Genomic DNA, 17,787 nt, shown 5'->3' with positions numbered 1-17,787 from the left:
TATGTAAATACCCTCTAATGCCTCAGTGTATTAACAGTATTCTCCCCACCTGGGTTACTATGTAAATACCCTCTAATGCCTCAGTGTATTAGCAGTATTCTCCCCACCTGGGTTACTATGTAAATACCCTCTAATGCCTCAGTGTATTAGCAGTATTCTCCCCACCTGGGTTACTATGTAAATACCCTCTAATGCCTCAGTGTATTAGCAGTATTCTCCTCACCTGGGTTACTATGTAAATACCCTCTAATGCCTCAGTGTATTAGCAGTATTCTCCTCACCTGGGTTACTATGTAAATACCCTCTAATGCCTCAGTGTATTAGCAGTATTCTCCTCACCTGGGTTACTATGTAAATACCCTCTAATGCCTCAGTGTATTAACAGTATTCTCCTCACCTGGGTTACTATGTAAATACCCTCTAATGCCTCAGTGTATTAGCAGTATTCTCCTCACCTGGGTTACTATGTAAATACCCTCTAATGCCTCAGTGTATTAGCAGTATTTTCCCCACCTGGGTTACTATGTAAATACCCTCTAATGCCTCAGTGTATTAGCAGTATTCTCCTCACCTGGGTTACTATGTAAATACCCTATAATGCCTCAGTGTAGCAGTATTCTCCCCACCTGGGTTACTATGTAAATACCCTCTAATGCCTCAGTGTATTAGCAGTATTCTCCTCACCTGGGTTACTATGTAAATACCCTCTAATGCCTCAGTGTATTAGCAGTATTCTCCCCACCTGGGTTACTATGTAAATACCCTCTAATGCCTCAGTGTAGCAGTATTCTCCTCACCTGGGTTACTATGTAAATACCCTCTAATGCCTCAGTGTATTAGCAGTATTTTCCCCACCTGGGTTACTATGTAAATACCCTCTAATGCCTCAGTGTATTAGCAGTATTCTCCCCACCTGGGTTACTATGTAAATACCCTATAATGCCTCAGTGTATTAGCAGTATTCTCCCCACCTGGGTTACTATGTAAATACCCTCTAATGCCTCAGTGTATTAGCAGTATTCTCCTCACCTGGGTTACTATGTAAATACCCTCTAATGCCTCAGTGTATTAGCAGTATTCTCCTCACCTGGGTTACTATGTAAATACCCTCTAATGCCTCAGTGTATTAGCAGTATTCTCCTCACCTGGGTTACTATGTAAATACCCTCTAATGCCTCAGTGTATTAACAGTCTTCTCCTCACCTGGGTTACTATGTAAATACCCTCTAATGCCTCAGTGTATTAGCAGTATTCTCCTCACCTGGGTTACTATGTAAATACCCTCTAATGCCTCAGTGTATTAGCAGTCTTCTCCTCACCTGGGTTACTATGTAAATACCCTCTAATGCCTCAGTGTATTAACAGTCTTCTCCTCACCTGGGTTACTATGTAAATACCCTATAATGCCTCAGTGTATTAGCAGTATTCTCCCCACCTGGGTTACTATGTAAATACCCTCTAATGCCTCAGTGTATTAGCAGTATTCTCCTCACCTGGGTTACTATGTAAATACCCTCTAATGCCTCAGTGTATTAACAGTCTTCTCCTCACCTGGGTTACTATGTAAATACCCTCTAATGCCTCAGTGTATTAGCAGTATTCTCCTCACCTGGGTTACTATGTAAATACCCTCTAATGCCTCAGTGTATTAACAGTCTTCTCCTCACCTGGGTTACTATGTAAATACCCTATAATGCCTCAGTGTATTAGCAGTATTCTCCCCACCTGGGTTACTATGTAAATACCCTCTAATGCCTCAGTGTATTAGCAGTATTCTCCCCACCTGGGTTACTATGTAAATACCCTCTAATGCCTCAGTGTATTAGCAGTATTCTCCTCACCTGGGTTACTATGTAAATACCCTCTAATGCCTCAGTGTATTAGCAGTATTCTCCTCACCTGGGTTACTATGTAAATACCCTCTAATGCCTCAGTGTATTAACAGTCTTCTCTGTGTTTCAGACCCCCCTGGAGCTCCTCTTAGCCCCACCGTCACAGACACCACCCGCTCCTCGGTGTCTCTGGCCTGGCAGCCGCCGGAGGAGGAGGGCGGCGCCGCCGTCACCGGGTACTTCATCGAGATGCAGAAGGTGGACCAGGTGGAGTGGACCCTGTGCAACACCACTCCCACCAAGATCTGCGAGTACACCCTCACTCACATGCCTCAGAGCGCCGAGTACAAGTTCAGAGTCATCGCCTGCAACCCTGGAGGAACCGGGGAGGCAGCCGAGGTGCCGGGGGTGGTGAAGGTCCAGGAGATGCTGGGTGAGTGGAGCCCAGATCCATGAACATGAAAGGATTCAATCCATTCTACAATATGCTAAAGAAAAACATGGAATCTACTTTATTTTTTGAAATAGTTTTATCCTTTTTTTGAATTTTTGTCTGTAAAAAAAAAAAAATCATCAGATATTTAACTTTTCTTTAGTTTAGTAACTATTACGACTTGTTCGACTTCCCTTTTTCCCCCAAAATATTACATAACAGTTTCAGATTTAACCTTCCTTAGTATTTCTCTATATATTACAACTTTAAAAAAAATGTTATACAATTCTTTCTGTTTAAAATGTTTGCCTTTGCTAACATTTCTTTACCTCCAGTGCCCCTCTGTAGAAACCTCTGACTCTAACATGTCAACAACATGAATATTCATCACCCTGAGACATTGCCTCATTTGTAAACGTACGTGTAATCCGTGTTCCCTGCAGGCTACCCCGACTACGAGCTGGATGCTAAGTACGAGGAGGGCTACGTGGTGCGGCAGGGCGGCGTCATCCGCCTGTCCGTGCCCATCAGAGGGAAACCCATCCCGTCCTGCAAGTGGACGAAGGACGGCCGCGACATCGCCCACCGCGCCATGATCGCCTCCAACGACGACGTCACCGAGCTGGTGATCAAAGAGGCGCACAAAGACGACACGGGCTCCTACGACCTGGTGCTGGAGAACAAGTGCGGCAAGAAGGCCCTCTACATCAAGGTGAGGGGGCACACTGACTCTGGGGGGGGGGCTACAGGGTTATTATGGGATATATCGCCCCTAATTATTACCAACTATAGTCCCACATTGTGAAGAACCCCCAAACCAACTTCATCCCTGACATTTACTCCATTTTAGGATACAACCCAAACAAATGCTAACTATTTCCTAAATTATAACCAAATATAATTAAAGCCAATTCATCACCAGATGTATAGAAAGATATAACCCCGAAATAAAACCAACTAATTCCCTAAATAATAACCAATTCTAACGTTATCTATAAAGGAGAAAACCCCAACTAAAACTACAACCAAAAATATTCCAATTTAGAGAAAATGTATAACCCCAAATTAAACCAAATATATATTCCTAGATTATCGTTAATTATCCAAAATGATCGTCTCTGGTGTTTATTTGATTCTTTTTATTTTCATTTATTTGAAACCATCACTGTTTAGGTACAGTGTGAGGCCTTTACACGCCACGGGGAGGGGGGGCGGATAAATGACATACATTTCATTCACACCCATTCATACAGAGCAGTACCATTTGCTCTAGGACTTAACATTCACACACATTCACACACCGTTGGCCATCAGGAGCAACTCATGGTTAAGTGTCTTCCCCAAGGATACATCGACACCCACAACCTTCTGGTGGAAAGACGACCGCACTCCCTCGCAGCCACAGTCGCCCTGTAGATGTTATTGAACGTTTCCCCCCCTCCCCCCCTCAGGTGAAGGTGATCGGCCGCCCCGATGTTCCTGAAGGTCCTCTGGAGTACGACGACATCCAGGTGCGCTCAATGCGCGTCAGCTGGAGGCCGCCTTCAGATGACGGAGGATCCGACATCCTGGGCTACGTGGTGGAGAGGAGGGAGGTGCCGAAGGCCGCCTGGTGCACCGTGGACTCCCGGGTCACCGAGACCTCTCTGGTGGTGAAGGGTCTGAAGGAGAACGTGCAGTACCACTTCAGGATCTCTGCGGAGAACCAGTTCGGCATCAGCAGGTGTCTGAAGTCTGAGGAGGCCGTCACGCCCAAAACGCCTCTGTGTGAGTATCTGTTCAGATTCATCTTTAGTCGCCATGTAATCCTTACTTTGTACTTCCCTGTCTTCCACACATCTGTAAACACTTTATGATGAATTATTGTAATAAAGTTGTACAGGAAAGCTTCATTTCTAATGTAAAAGCTCCAATAATTCAGGTCCCTTTTTTATATTTGGACAGATATCTTGAGTTATAAGTTGATAAAAAACAAATGTTTTGACAAAATAAATGCTCAGCTGTTCTTAAAGATTTCACTCACACCTAATATCCCCCTCCAGGCCCACCAGAGCCCCCCAGCAACCCCCCGGAGATCATGGAGGTCACCAAGACCACGGTGGCCCTGTCCTGGGCTCGGCCGAGGGACGACGGCGGCTCCAGAGTCACCGGCTACTACGTGGAGAGGAGGGAGGTGTCCACGGAGAAGTGGGTCCGCCACAACAAGACCCACATCACCACCACCATGTACAACGTCTCCGGACTCATCCCCGACGCAGAGTACATGTTCAGGGTGGTCGCGCAGAACGACATCGGCAAGAGCGAGGCCGGACCCCCCTCGGAGTCCGTGGTCTGCAAGGATCCATTCGGTGAGACCACGGGACGGGGGGTGTTTCTGCAGGAATACTTTTATATGCTTTACATTCAAAACATGGTCCTGAAAACAGTATTCTTCCTAAGCAAAATGTGTTCCTGCAGGAATCCACTAAGATTCGTCTTTGTGCAACACCTGAGAGAAATCTTCCTATTCTTATTTTATTTCTTATTTACAGATGTATTAAATTGTGACAGAATACATAATATTAACGTCACGCTTGTGGAAGAAAATCTTTCTTTATTTAAGAGAAAACTTGCAGAGTTTAGAATCAAAGGTCTATTTGCTGGATTGCAATCAAGGGCAGACCATTTCTCAGAATGTTCCCACAAATCCTGGTTTTTTCTTAATCACATAAAGTATATAAGGTATTGGAAAATGGCATATTTCCAGTATGGGCAACCATAAGCTACAGTTACTCTAAGGCTGTGTTTTGTGTTTATGTTCATTTAAGTGGAATCGTGGGTTTCTGTAGAACTGGTTTTACATACAAGTCTTTCCATGAGTTCTAATCTCCTCCCCTCGGTCTCCCTGCAGACAAACCCAGCCAGCCCGGTGAGATCGACATCATCTCCATCACCAAAGACTGCATCACCATCCACTGGCTGCGGCCCGAGCTCGACGGAGGCAAAGAGATCCTCGGCTACTGGATCGAGTTCAGGGAGGCCGGAGAGAGCGCCTGGAAGAAATGCACCAAGGAGCGCTCCAAGGACCGGCAGTTCACCATGGGCGGCCTGATGGAGGCCACCGAGTACGAGTTCAGGATCTTCGCCGAGAACGAGACCGGACTCAGCCGACCCCGCCGCACGCCCATGGGCATCAAGACCAAACTGAGCGGTGAGCGGACGCAGGATTCAGGAGCTTTTATGAGATTTCTAGGCCCCTAAAATATTGTTTGCTAATGTTTTGAAAGTTTATTTTGTTCAGAAATGAAAATACCATCTGGAAAAGTAAATACAGCAAAGATAAATCGGCCTGTAATCCTGGGGTAATTATGTGAGCGAGCTTAGTGTGCTGAATCACTGTGCAGAGATGATCAATATGGGCTAGCTAGTCAATAAACAATATTATTTAAATATCTTAGTACTTTATGCACCAAATGCACCAATTTAGGCCACCTTACACTGTATTGTTTGCCGAGACATACTTTTTATAAATATCAGTCAGGGTCCCTGATTTTAAAGGGTATTCAGCCCTAACAACGTTAAAGGCCACTGCTTTAAAACATGCTCATTAGTGAGTTCATTCCAGTGCTGTAATCTGTGAATTCTCTCACAGAAACTAAATAAACCCCACAAGCAGTGTGTGATGCGTCCTGGTTGTTTGACAGTAAATAATGTGCATATTAAAATGGTTTTATAGTCATTTAAGAATGGAAACATACCGATTGTAAACGTTTTATATTTAATTGAATATTTTCTGATGCTCCTGCAGTTGGTGAGGCTCCCGCTCTGAAGGAACTGATGGAAGACGTCACCACGAATCTCGGGGAATCCGGCACTCTGACCTGCGCCATCGTCGGCCGCCCGCTGCCCGAGATCAAGTGGTACCGTTACGGCAGGGAGCTGATCCAGAGCCGCAAGTACAAGATGAGCTCGGACGGCAGGAACCACTCAATTAGCGTCCTGACAGACGAGCAGGAGGACGAGGGCGTTTACACCTGCCGCGCCGTCAACGAGGCCGGCGAGGTCGAGACCAGCGGAAAGCTGCGCCTTCAAGCAGCGCCGCAGTTCCACCCCGGCTTCCCTCTGAAGGAGAAGTACTACGCCGGCGCAGGAACCAGCCTCCGCCTCCACGTGGTCTACATCGGACGTCCCATCCCTCAGATCATGTGGTTCTATGACAAGAAGCCTCTGAACACATCGGAGAACGTGATCATTGAGAACACGGAGAGCTACACCCACCTGGTGGTGAGGAACGTGCAGAGGAAGACCAACGCCGGCCGCTACAAGGTGCAGCTCAGCAACGTGTACGGCGCAGTCGACACCTCGCTGCGCGTGGAGATCCAAGGTAACAACACACCACTGAGAGTCTAAATATGAAATAGTTTAGTCTTCAAGTGAAAACAGATTAGAATGAGTCGATTTAAATAAGTTGGTTTAGGGCAGGCTATGCATGTTGGGGGTTCAAAGACATGAAGTCCCAACATAATGTTTGAAGGTGTGAATTTAAAATAAATGTTGATTGGTCTTGTCCAATTTTAGACATTGGTCGAAAAACGTGCATTATTGACAAAAGATGTACTGTAATATTGTATTTTCTTAACAGCAGTCTATCTAAACTCATAAGTATACCCCTGACTGAGCAGTTTTTAATTTAAATATATTTCAATGCATTCCCACAGATAAACCATGCATCCCTGAGGGCCCTCTGGTTGTTGAAGCCCTGCTGAAGAGCTCCATGGTCATCAGCTGGAAGGCTCCCAAGGACGACGGAGGCTCCATGATCACCAACTACATCGTGGAGAAACGTGAGGCCAAGGAAGGTGAGGTGTGGAACCTGGTGTCCTCCTCTGTCTCTGGCACCACCTGCCGAGTCCCCAACCTGATAGAAAACGCCGGATACTACTTTAGAGTCTCTGCGCAGAACCAGTATGGAGTCAGCGAGTCTCTGGAGATCCAATCTGTGGTTATCGTCAAGAGTCCATTTGGTGAGTCCACACATATTTGGTTTGCTTTCTGCTGCATTGCAGAGACTATCTTAACCGTTAATGTGGAGCACTATTATAACATCCCCTGTGTGTTTCCTAGAAAAACCTGGCATCCCACAGCAGCCGTTCATCATGAGCTCCACCAAAGACTCCTGCCTCGTCTGCTGGAAGCCTCCAAGCAGCGACGGCGGCGCTAAAGTCTCCAGCTACTACCTGGAGAAACGCGAGAAGAAACAGAACAAGTGGATGTCCGTCACTAGCAAGAAGATCCAGGAGACCAGCTTCGAGGTCAAGGCCTTGATCGAGGGCTTCGAGTACGAGTTCCGTGTCAAGTGCGAGAACTTGGGCGGCGAGAGCGACTGGAGCGAGATCTCAGCGCCAATCACCCCCAAGTCCGAACAATCTCCTCGTGCTCCCGCCTTCAGAGAGGAGATCCGGGACATGACAGCCAAATACAAGGCCAATGCCACATTCGTCACCAAGGTACTTTATTTAAACTACACAGCATTTGCTTTTAGGAATACACTAGCGGCTGGATTTGATATAAAGGATCCTGTTTAAATGTCACAGTGTTGGTAAAATGTGCGTATGAAATAAAGAGTACCATCAGTGGCAACCATGTTGGACATTACAATAATTGCTTGGTTTCTCCTAATACATCATGATATAAAGCCAATTATGTATGTATTATCTATAATACTTCTAAAAAACACTCAAGCAGTTTCAATCAATTTCCTCAGTGACTTAGTTGCAACATCCACATTTGAGGGACCATCATAGCTAACTTTGTTATTTCCCAATGACCAGGTGGTGGGACATCCCAAGCCTCTGGTGAAATGGTATCGCAGTGGAAAGGAGATCGAGGCTGATGGAACAAAAATTAAAGCCCAGGAGTTCAAGGGAGGCTACTTCCAACTGGTGATCATTGCCGCTGATGAGTGCGACGCCACCGTTTACCAAGTCAGAGCAACCAACTCCTCTGGATCCATCTCTACCACCGCAAACCTGGAGGTGGAAGGTAAGGATAGAGATTTGTGTTGCAAAAATATAAATCCTTCATGTTTTCTACAATCTATTAAGTGAAAAACAGTATACAACTAATGTCATATATATTTTTTATATTCCAGTTCCTGCCAAGATCCACCTTCCCAAGGAGCTCCAGGGAATGGGTGCAGTCAATGCTGCCCGTGGTGATAATGTCACCATCAAGATCCCCATCTCTGGCAAACCTGAGCCAGCAATCATTTGGCAGAAGGGTCAGGAGATCCTGTCCAACTCTCCATATCACCAAGTCATCACCACCAGGTCCTTCACCTCGCTGGTGTTCCAGAAGGGAATGGAGAGGAAGGATACCGGCTACTACATCCTAACCGCAAAGAACAGGTTCGGAACAGACAAGCAAACCATTGAGGTGAACGTGGCCGACATACCTGAACCACCAAAGGGACTGGTTGTCAGCGAAATCTCTCGAGACTCCATCACCTTGGCCTGGCAGCCACCTGCAAACGATGGCGGAAGCGACATCATTGGGTACATTGTGGAGAAGTGTCCCACAACCGCCGACAGGTGGATCCGTGCTGGACAGACCACCGACTGCGGCATCAACATCATTAACATATTCGGAAAGACCAAGTACCAGTTCAGAGTCATCGCCGAGAACCAGTTTGGCCTGAGTGCTCCTTGCCAGCCAACAGAGCCCATCACCACAAAGGAAGACAAGTCAGTGACTAGGAACTATGATGAGGAGGTGGACGAGACCAGAGAGGTCACCAAGGAGGAGGCTCTGGTCTACAAGGTGAAGGAGCTGACCTCCAAGTACGTAATCTCTGAGGAACTCGCCCGCTGCCAGTTTGGAATTGTCCACCGCTGCACGGAGATCGCCACAAAGAAGACCTTCATGGCCAAGTTCATCAAGGTGAAGGGAACTGACCGTGAGTTGGTCCTCAGAGAAATTGAAGCTCTCAACGTAGCAAGGCACAAGAACGTCATCTACCTGCATGAATACTTTGAAAGCATGGAGGAGATCATCCTCATCTTTGAATTTATTTCTGGAGTTGACATCTTTGAGCGCCTTGGCACCAGCAACTTTGAGCTGACAGAGCAGGAGATCGTCCGCTACCTGAGACAGGTCTGCTCTGCCCTCAAGTTCATGCATAGCAACAACTATGCACACTTTGATATCCGCCCAGACAACATCATCTACACCACAAAGAGAAGCACCACCGTAAAGATTATTGATATGGGCCAGGCTAGGCTGCTGGTGCCTGGTGAAAACATCAGAGCGCTGTTCTCAGCTCCCGAGTACTGCGCCCCTGAGATCCACCGCCACGACCTGGTCACGACGGCCACTGATATGTGGTCTGTTGGTGTGATGGCCTACGTTTTGCTCAGTGGCCTGAATCCGTTCGCCGGAGAGTCCATTACAAAGATGATCGAGAACATCTCCAGCTGTGAGTACATCTTTGATAGCGAAGCATTCAAGGACATCAGCCTGGAGGCTATGGACTTTGTGGACAGACTTCTAGTCAAAGACAGGAAGCTCCGTATGACAGCCCACGAGGCTCTGGAACACCCATGGCTCAAGATGAAGATTGAGAATGTCAGCAACAAGGTCATCAGGACATTGAAACACAGAAGGTACTATCAGTCTCTGGTTAAGAGGACAGATACCATTGTATCATCAGCCCGTGTGGCCTATGGTGGCGCTTTCAAGAACCAGAGAGGATATGCTGTTGGTAAAGTGAAGATCGGAACCGAGTACCACGGCCTCCGCACGGGACCCGTCATGCACGGCTCCGCTGAGGAAGGTGGCCATATCAGATTCACTTGTACCATCGTCAACTACGACAAGAGCACTCAGGTGTCATGGTTCTTTGGAAACCGCCAGCTCCATGCAAGCAACAAGTACGAAATCACTTACAGCAACGGATTTGCCAGCATCTATGTGAAGGACATTGAAGAGAGTGATAACGGAGTGTACAGGTGCAAGGTTGTGAGCGACGATGGAGAGGACAGTTCTTACGGAGAGCTGTTTGTTGAAACAGTGAGGAGCATCAGAGAGCACTACATCAGCCGCTCCATAAAGAAACTGAGGAAGAGAGTCGACCAGGCTAAACTCCTGCAGAGACCGCCAGAGTTCACTTTACCTCTCTACAATCGCTCTGCCTACATTGGCGAGGATGTGCGTTTTGGTGTCACCATCACCGTGCACCCTGAGCCTCATGTGGCATGGCTTAAGAACGGAGAAAGAATTAAACCAGGCGAGGATGACAGGAAGTACACGTTCACCAATGATAAGGGTCTGTACCAGCTGATGATCCACAATGTGGATGCAAGTGATGATGCCGAATACACCGTCATGGCCCACAACAAGTTTGGAGAAGACAGCTGCGTAGCCCGTCTCACTGTGACACCTCATCCAGTGATGGAGGAAACAATGAGGCCCATGTTCAAACGCCTGCTGGCTAATGTGGACTGTGTGGAAGGGAACAGCGTCCGCTTTGAGCTTAGAGTCTCAGGAATCCCATCTCCTACTCTGAAGTGGAAGAAGGACGGTCATGCAATGGAGTTCGGCCCCAAGGTCGTTGTCATAGAGGAGGACGTTGACTACCATGTCCTGCACATCAGAAACACTCTGCTCGAGGACTCTGGTGTGTACCATGTTACTGCAACCAACTGTGCTGGATCTATAAGCTGCCAGGCCTCACTGAAGGTGGACCGCCTTACCTATACCAGGAGGGAGTACAAGAGCGAGGAGGAGAAATACATGCACGTGCAGAAACAAATCGAAAAGACCAACAAAATGGCTCTGAAAATTGTTGCCACTGAGGAGATGGAAGCTCTGAACTCCACGGCCCAGGACGCACTCAAGTTTGCTGCAGAGATGTATAAGCCTGCGGTGGGCACCAAGAACGTGGAGGGAGAGTTTGACATCACTGTGCAGAAGTCGGAGACTAAGAAGCTGGAAGAGGAGAGGAGGATTTTCATGCCCTATGAGATCCCAGAGCCTCAGGTCCATGATCCCAAAGCTCTGGACGAGGACAAAACGATCAAACAGTTTGTGCCTCTTTCTGACATGAAGTGGTACAGGAAGCTGAGAGACCAGTATGTTGTTCCAGAGAGGATGGAGAAGATTGTGCAGAAGAGGCAGAGACGTATCCGCCTTTCCAGGTGGGAACAGTTCTATGTCGTGCCCCTCCCCAGAATCACTGACCAGTACAGACCAAGATGGCGAATTCCAAAACTCAGTCTGGATGACCTGGAGACTGTCAGACCCGGCCGCCGTTCACCTTCTCCTGAATCCGAGGCTTCCTTCAGATCCAGAAGGAGATCTCTGGGAGACCTCAGTGACGAAGAGCTGCTGATGCCCGTGGACGACTACCTCTCCATGAGGAGAACCGAGGAGGAGAAGACAATGCTGGAGGACGAACTGGAGCTCGGCTTTTCTGCCTCTCCTTCCGGCAGCCCAGTACGCATGGAGGTGCGTGAAGAGAGAAGACATGTGGTCCGACACGAGGCTGTGGAAGTCACACAGACCAAGAAGAAACGCACTGTTTCTCAGTTCATGAGGAGGAGGAGATCTCTGTCTCCCACATACATCGAGCTCATGCGTCCAGTCTCAGAGCTGATCAGACCATCTCGTGCTAGGACTGTGGAAGTACAGGGAGAGGTTGTGACGAGGAGATCCCCCACCCCGGAGAGGACACGCCCCCGATCTCCCAGCCCAATCAGGTCCGCCGAGAGGTCGTCCCGCTCTTCCTCCAGGTTTGAACGGACCGCCCGCTTTGACATCATGTCCCGCTACGAGGCCAGAAAGGCTTCCCTGAAGTCCGAGAGGAAATACCAGGTAGTTAGCCAGACACCCTTCAGCCTGGACCATGCTCCCCGTGTGACCGTAAGGATGCGCTCTCATCGCATACCCATCGGCCAAGACACCAAGTTCACCCTGAACATCCAGTCCAAGCCTGACGCTGAGGTCAAGTGGTTGCACAACGGAAATGAAATCTTTGAAAGCAGCAACAAATATGTCTTCACCAACATGAGTGGAGTTCTGTCCATTGCTATTCTGGACTGCCAAGCGGAAGACAGTGGATCATACCGCTGCGTATGCTCCAACTCCAAGGGAGATGCTTCCGACTACGCCACCCTGGATGTGTCCGGAGGTGGCTACACCACCTTCTGCTCCCGCCGCAGGGATGAGGAAGTCATAAAGGGATTTTTCCCCGAAGTCACCAAGGTCGACCACTATCACACCACTCACTTCAAAGCTGGCTATTCTGCCGAGAGCCACTTACAGGTGGAAGAAAGCAAGTCTAAGCTAACGGAGAAACATGAGGTTACCACACGGGAGAGATACGCCGCCTCCTCTGAGAGGTACTCCTCCGCTGAGAGGTACGATTCATCCATCAAGTTCGCAGCTGCTGAATACCTGTCATCTGATTCCTCCTACTCGTCAGAGAGGTTCTCCTTGTCTGCGAAACGCACCACATCTGAAGCTAAAGTGAAGTCAACCTCTGTCGGGGAAAGTGTCATTCACAAAGTGGCGCCTTCTCTTCCCGCCAGGATGCTCACCAAGCCCCAGTCTGTGACCGTTTCAGAGGGAGAGTCTGCCAAATTCACCTGTGATATCGACGGAGAGCCTGCACCAACTGTAACGTGGATGCACGAGAGCCGGACCATCATCTCATCTCACCACGTCCAGGTCACCACCACTCAGTACAAGTCCAGCTTCGAGATCTCCTCTGTGACCATCTCCGATGAGGGCAGTTACACGGTTGTGGTCGAGAACTCGGCCGGCAGGCAGGAGGCTCACTTCATCCTGACCATCCGCAGACCAGCACCCATAGAGGAAGTCTCTGCAGTCAAATCCCCCACTCCCAGTGTCAAGTCACCAGAGCCTTCAGTCACATCACCGGCACCCTCTGCAACCTCCCCCGTGCCCAGCATCAAGTCCCCTTCAATTAAATCACCGACGCCGAGTGTGAAGTCTCCCGAACCAAGTGTAACGTCTCCCACTCCGAGTGTGAAGTCACCAACGCCGAGTGTGAAGTCACCAACGCCGAGTGTGAAGTCACCCGAACCAAGTGTAACCTCACCTGTCCCGAGTGTGAAATCCCCGACGCCGAGTGTGAAGTCTCCCGAACCAAGTGTAACGTCTCCCACTCCGAGTGTGAAGTCACCAACGCCGAGCATGAAGTCACCTGAACCAAGTGTAACGTCTCCCACTCCGAGCGTGAAGTCACCAACGCCGAGCATGAAGTCACCTGAACCAAGTGTAACGTCTCCTACTCCAAGTGTGAAGTCCCCCACACCAGGGGTCAAATCGCCCGAACCTGAGGGGGTTAGGTCACCACGGGGTGTAAAATCTCCTGAACCCAGAGTTAAGTCACCAACACAAGTCAAGATGCCGGAGAGAGTAAAGTCACCTGAACCAGAGGGAGTAAAATCCCCAATTGGTGTCAAATCTCCAGAACCTGCAGGAATAAGAACACCTCGAGGTATCAAATCTCCAGAACCTGCCGGAGTTAAATCACCTTTTGGTGTGAAGTCTCCAGAACCTGCCGGAGTTAAATCACCTTTTGGTGTGAAGTCTCCAGAACCTGCCGGAGTTAAATCACCTTTTGGTGTGAAGTCTCCAGAACCTGCCGGAGTTAAATCACCTTTTGGTGTGAAGTCTCCAGAACCTGCCGGAGTTAAATCACCTTTTGGTGTGAAGTCTCCAGAACCTGCCGGAGTTAAATCACCTTTTGGTGTGAAGTCTCCAGAACCTGCAGGAATTAAATCACCTTTTGGAGCCAAATCTCCAGAACCAGCAGGAATTAAATCACCAAGAGGCCTCAAGTCCCCAGAACCTTCAGGCATCAAATCACCAAGAGCCTTGAAGTCCCCAGAACCCGTGGGCATCAAATCCCCTCCTCGGGTGAAGTCCCCCCCTCCAATTATGTCGCCCAAGAGAGTTGCGTCCCCTCCCACGGTCAAATCCCCGGTCCCGAAACCTCCTAAAGTCGTGAGTCAAGTGATGGCCGAGGCCAGCGAGGGCTCAGTCCGGATGTCCTGCGTCTGCGAGAGCAGCGTCCGGGAGGCGGTGTGGTCCGTCAACGGGAGGAGGCTTTCCCAGAGCAGCCACTTCGAGATGCACTACTCCGAGGGCTCCTGCAGCCTGCTGATCCACGACCTGGCCGACAGCGACCAGGGAGAGTACACCTGCGAGATGACGTCCGAGGGAGGGGTATCCAAATCGTCATTCTCCTTCACCGGACAGGTGTTCCAGTCCATTCGCATGAAGGTTACGGCCTACCACGAGCAGCAAGTGGCACTTAGAGGTGAGCACCAGCCTCGAGTATCCAAGCACATTTAGTCCAATGTCATGCTAATTAAAGACAATCATGAAATAGGAATACCTCATCCCTGAAGTGTACCATTTGTAGGTCAATACTAACTCTCACATGTCTCCATAGTGAATGGAAAACCCAGAAAATCTAGAAATGTCTTGAATGAAAGTGCTTTAAGAACAGCATAACTATAGGGATACAAACCCTCACACACATTTAGTCATGTATCCGTAGTATCCTCATTACTTTGCAAGTCATGACTTTTACCTAAAAACTATGCAAACGCAATCCTAATTTTCTTCCAATTTACTACATTTTCTGATTCCTCATTCACCAACGAGGTAACACAGGAAGACTAGTGTCCTTTAGGGTACTCCTCTTTACTTCTTAGTCATTCTAAAGACATATGAACCATTTCCGTGTCTCCCCCGATCAGGATCGATGGAGATGAGTCTTAAGGAGTCTTCACTGTCCTCCGTGAGCTCGTCCATGAGCTCGTCCATGATGATGAAGAAAGAGATGCACGCGATGCAGGAGTCTTCCTCCTTCTCCTCTTCCTCCGCCCAGCAGGCCATGATGTCGTCCATGATGGAGTCCAGCTCCATGAGCAGCATGGCCGCTGAGATGAAGTTCGAGTCCATGTCCATGTCCAGTATGTCCTCTTTGACGTCCGAGACGTACGCCATGAGCTCCAGCAGCAGCATGACGGAGGGTTCAGCGTTCAGAGCGATCGGTAAGAGATTCAAGGCTTTAATTGTCATGTGTACATAGCTGCAGTGTAGATATGTGCACATCTTAGGTCACAGCGGTCCAACGGTGCAACATAATAAAACAGACAAAATAGTTCAAATAGTGCAAAGTAATACAAATAAAATAGAAATAGTGCAAAGAGAGTCTGGAACAACTCTGTTTGATCTTTGGGGGCATGTTAAGTTGCTGTCTCCTCTAATATTGAATCTGAGCTAATGTTCATGTTCTGTATGTTCCAGGTTCTGCCCCCAGGATCGAGGCTCTGCCGGAGGACATCAGCATCGAGCCGGGCAAAGTCCTGACGGTCACCTGCGCCTTCTCCGGAGACGCCAAACTCATCCAGTGGTCTCGCGGCGGGAAGAACATCGAGGTGACCGCCGGCGGACGCTTCCACATCGACACCACGGAGGACCTGACCACGCTCATCATCACCGGCGTGAAGGAGGAGGACGCCGGGACGTACACCCTGAAACTGTCCAACGAGCTGGGCTCCGACTCAGCTACTGTCCACATCAGCATCCGATCAGTGTAAAAAAAAGAAAAATCTCAAGCCCCATCGCCCCCTTCCCTTCTTCCGTGCCTTTTTATTTATTAATTAAGAAATAATCTACTTAATAACGATCTGGATTTCTGTTCTTGTAAATATGAACTATTTTTGTACCAATCTTGACATTAATTTATGCCAAACTAGACTACAGTCTAACGTTGATAAAATGTGCCATATTGGATAACTATGACTTAGGATACTTAATCTGTGACATGTACATAATGTATATAGCCGAATTGAACGGTTATGGGAAATGTATGCATTGTTATTTATGACAATAATAGTAACTGAAACAAAAGAAACTGAATGTGGTCTAACTGGAGAAAGTTCTACTAGGAACGAATACCCTGTTAGGCTAAGAAACTAAACTCTGTGCCTCAACCAAGCGTTGAAGTCTAAAGATTGCCTCAACAGGTAGAGAGGCTCCCTGTTGACGTTACTGAGACAGATATATAATATATAAGAATGCACTGCGCTGCATAGAAACTGAGGCGAGACCCTGAGTGCTGTTTGCATATACCCTCATGTAAGCAGCCCGACTGGGCCTCGCGCTCTGACGGATTATGTCATACCGCCATTTCGATGACATGCTCACAGTGCGGGCGGCTGCACTCCCTGAGCGACTGTTTCTTTTTGTTTTGTGCTCCGGCTCTGCAGGCGACCCCGGCCCGGCTCTCAGTAACACCGCATCACGAGAGCAGAGCCCGGCCGGCGCTGGTCTGCAGAGGCGGAGCTGTCTCTCGGAGCGCTGCAGTGTGTGTGTGTTAGATATTAGCAGTCAGTCAGCGGGCGAGGGGGAGGAGTCCCGCTCTTTGTTAGACTGAAGGTAGAGACGTAGGTTTTGCAGCCTCCTTGAGTTTTTCTCCAGTTATTGATTTAATAAAGCATGACTATCAGCACTAACCGTGTCTCCTGAGTCTCCTTTCTTCTGGTTTCACTGGGAATATCACATTTATATTACACTTCATATTCAGGGTCACATGTCCAGGTTTCATTTATCGAGCTCACCATTTTTAGTTCAAACATTATTTCAAAGTTGTAGTTTATTTAGTATGTTAAAATAGTTCATAAAGTCACAGTGTCTCATGGGAATAAAATGTACTTCCTAATAAAAATCATTAAAAGCCAAAGTTAAAAGTTAGTAAATAAGTAAAACCTATTAGATCAATAGTGAAGTGTGTCATCCTGCTATTGTTTAACCTCTAAGTAATTACATTCAATATATTTTAGAGTTGAAATGAATTATACAGATTATAATTCATTTCAATACATACATTTAAAAAATACGAGTTTTTAAATAAAATCAAATAGATTTAAATGCTTAAAAATAAACTCTACCATGATTCATTTCTGTGTGTTATATCAGAAAGTCATAGTACTTCATAAAGTATATTAAGTTGAGAATACCATGAGAAGTTGATACCCTGTTCAGTACGTCATAAAAGAAGACAGTCAAGTATGTCAGTAACAACAACATGATATAATAATGAACATTCCAGTCAGGCCAAACTATGCAAACAAAACAGCTGGCGGCACAACTTGATCCACTTAAAGATAAATGTTCGTAATATCATTTAAAATATCCACAAACCTGATATAGTAGAGTTTGTCGACACTACAGAAAAGTATGACACAGGATAGTGTGTCGTATGAGAAAGAAAACACGGTGGAACAATTCAAAAGAAAACATGTAATATTAAAATGGTATGTTAAAAAGTAAAGCTTTAGTGATGTGAACATGCAGTGTGTCCTGATGGCCTCACGGTGGCAGTGTTGGCCTGGTGGGAAACGGCTGCCTCACACACACACACACACACACACACACACACACACACACACACACACACACACACACACACACACACACACACACACACACACACACACACAC

At 47.7% G+C, this 17,787-nt stretch overlaps 1 protein-coding gene across 1 annotated transcript in view; it reads left to right on the top strand.

Annotated features, from left to right (window-relative positions):
- The window catches only part of LOC117539376 (titin-like), a gene marked incomplete at its 5' end in the record, with an annotated part of 161,649 nt that extends 144,850 nt beyond the window's left edge, over positions 1-16,799 (top strand). Inside the window, 12 exon segments of the mRNA XM_034205527.1 lie at positions 1,963-2,265; positions 2,709-2,977; positions 3,717-4,032; positions 4,308-4,613; positions 5,156-5,455; positions 6,053-6,628; positions 6,963-7,268; positions 7,369-7,751; positions 8,076-8,286; positions 8,396-14,590; positions 15,036-15,332; positions 15,589-16,799. Coding sequence (XP_034061418.1) covers positions 1,963-2,265; positions 2,709-2,977; positions 3,717-4,032; positions 4,308-4,613; positions 5,156-5,455; positions 6,053-6,628; positions 6,963-7,268; positions 7,369-7,751; positions 8,076-8,286; positions 8,396-14,590; positions 15,036-15,332; positions 15,589-15,881 — 9,755 coding nt within the window.
- Between the last annotated feature and the right edge of the window lie 988 nt (positions 16,800-17,787).

The sequence above is a fragment of the Gymnodraco acuticeps genome, unplaced genomic scaffold (assembly GCF_902827175.1).
Source record: "Gymnodraco acuticeps unplaced genomic scaffold, fGymAcu1.1, whole genome shotgun sequence".
Lineage (NCBI taxonomy): Eukaryota > Metazoa > Chordata > Actinopteri > Perciformes > Bathydraconidae > Gymnodraco > Gymnodraco acuticeps.
The sequence above is the reverse complement of the archived record's forward strand: the minus strand, read 5'-3'. Positions and strand labels throughout refer to the sequence as shown.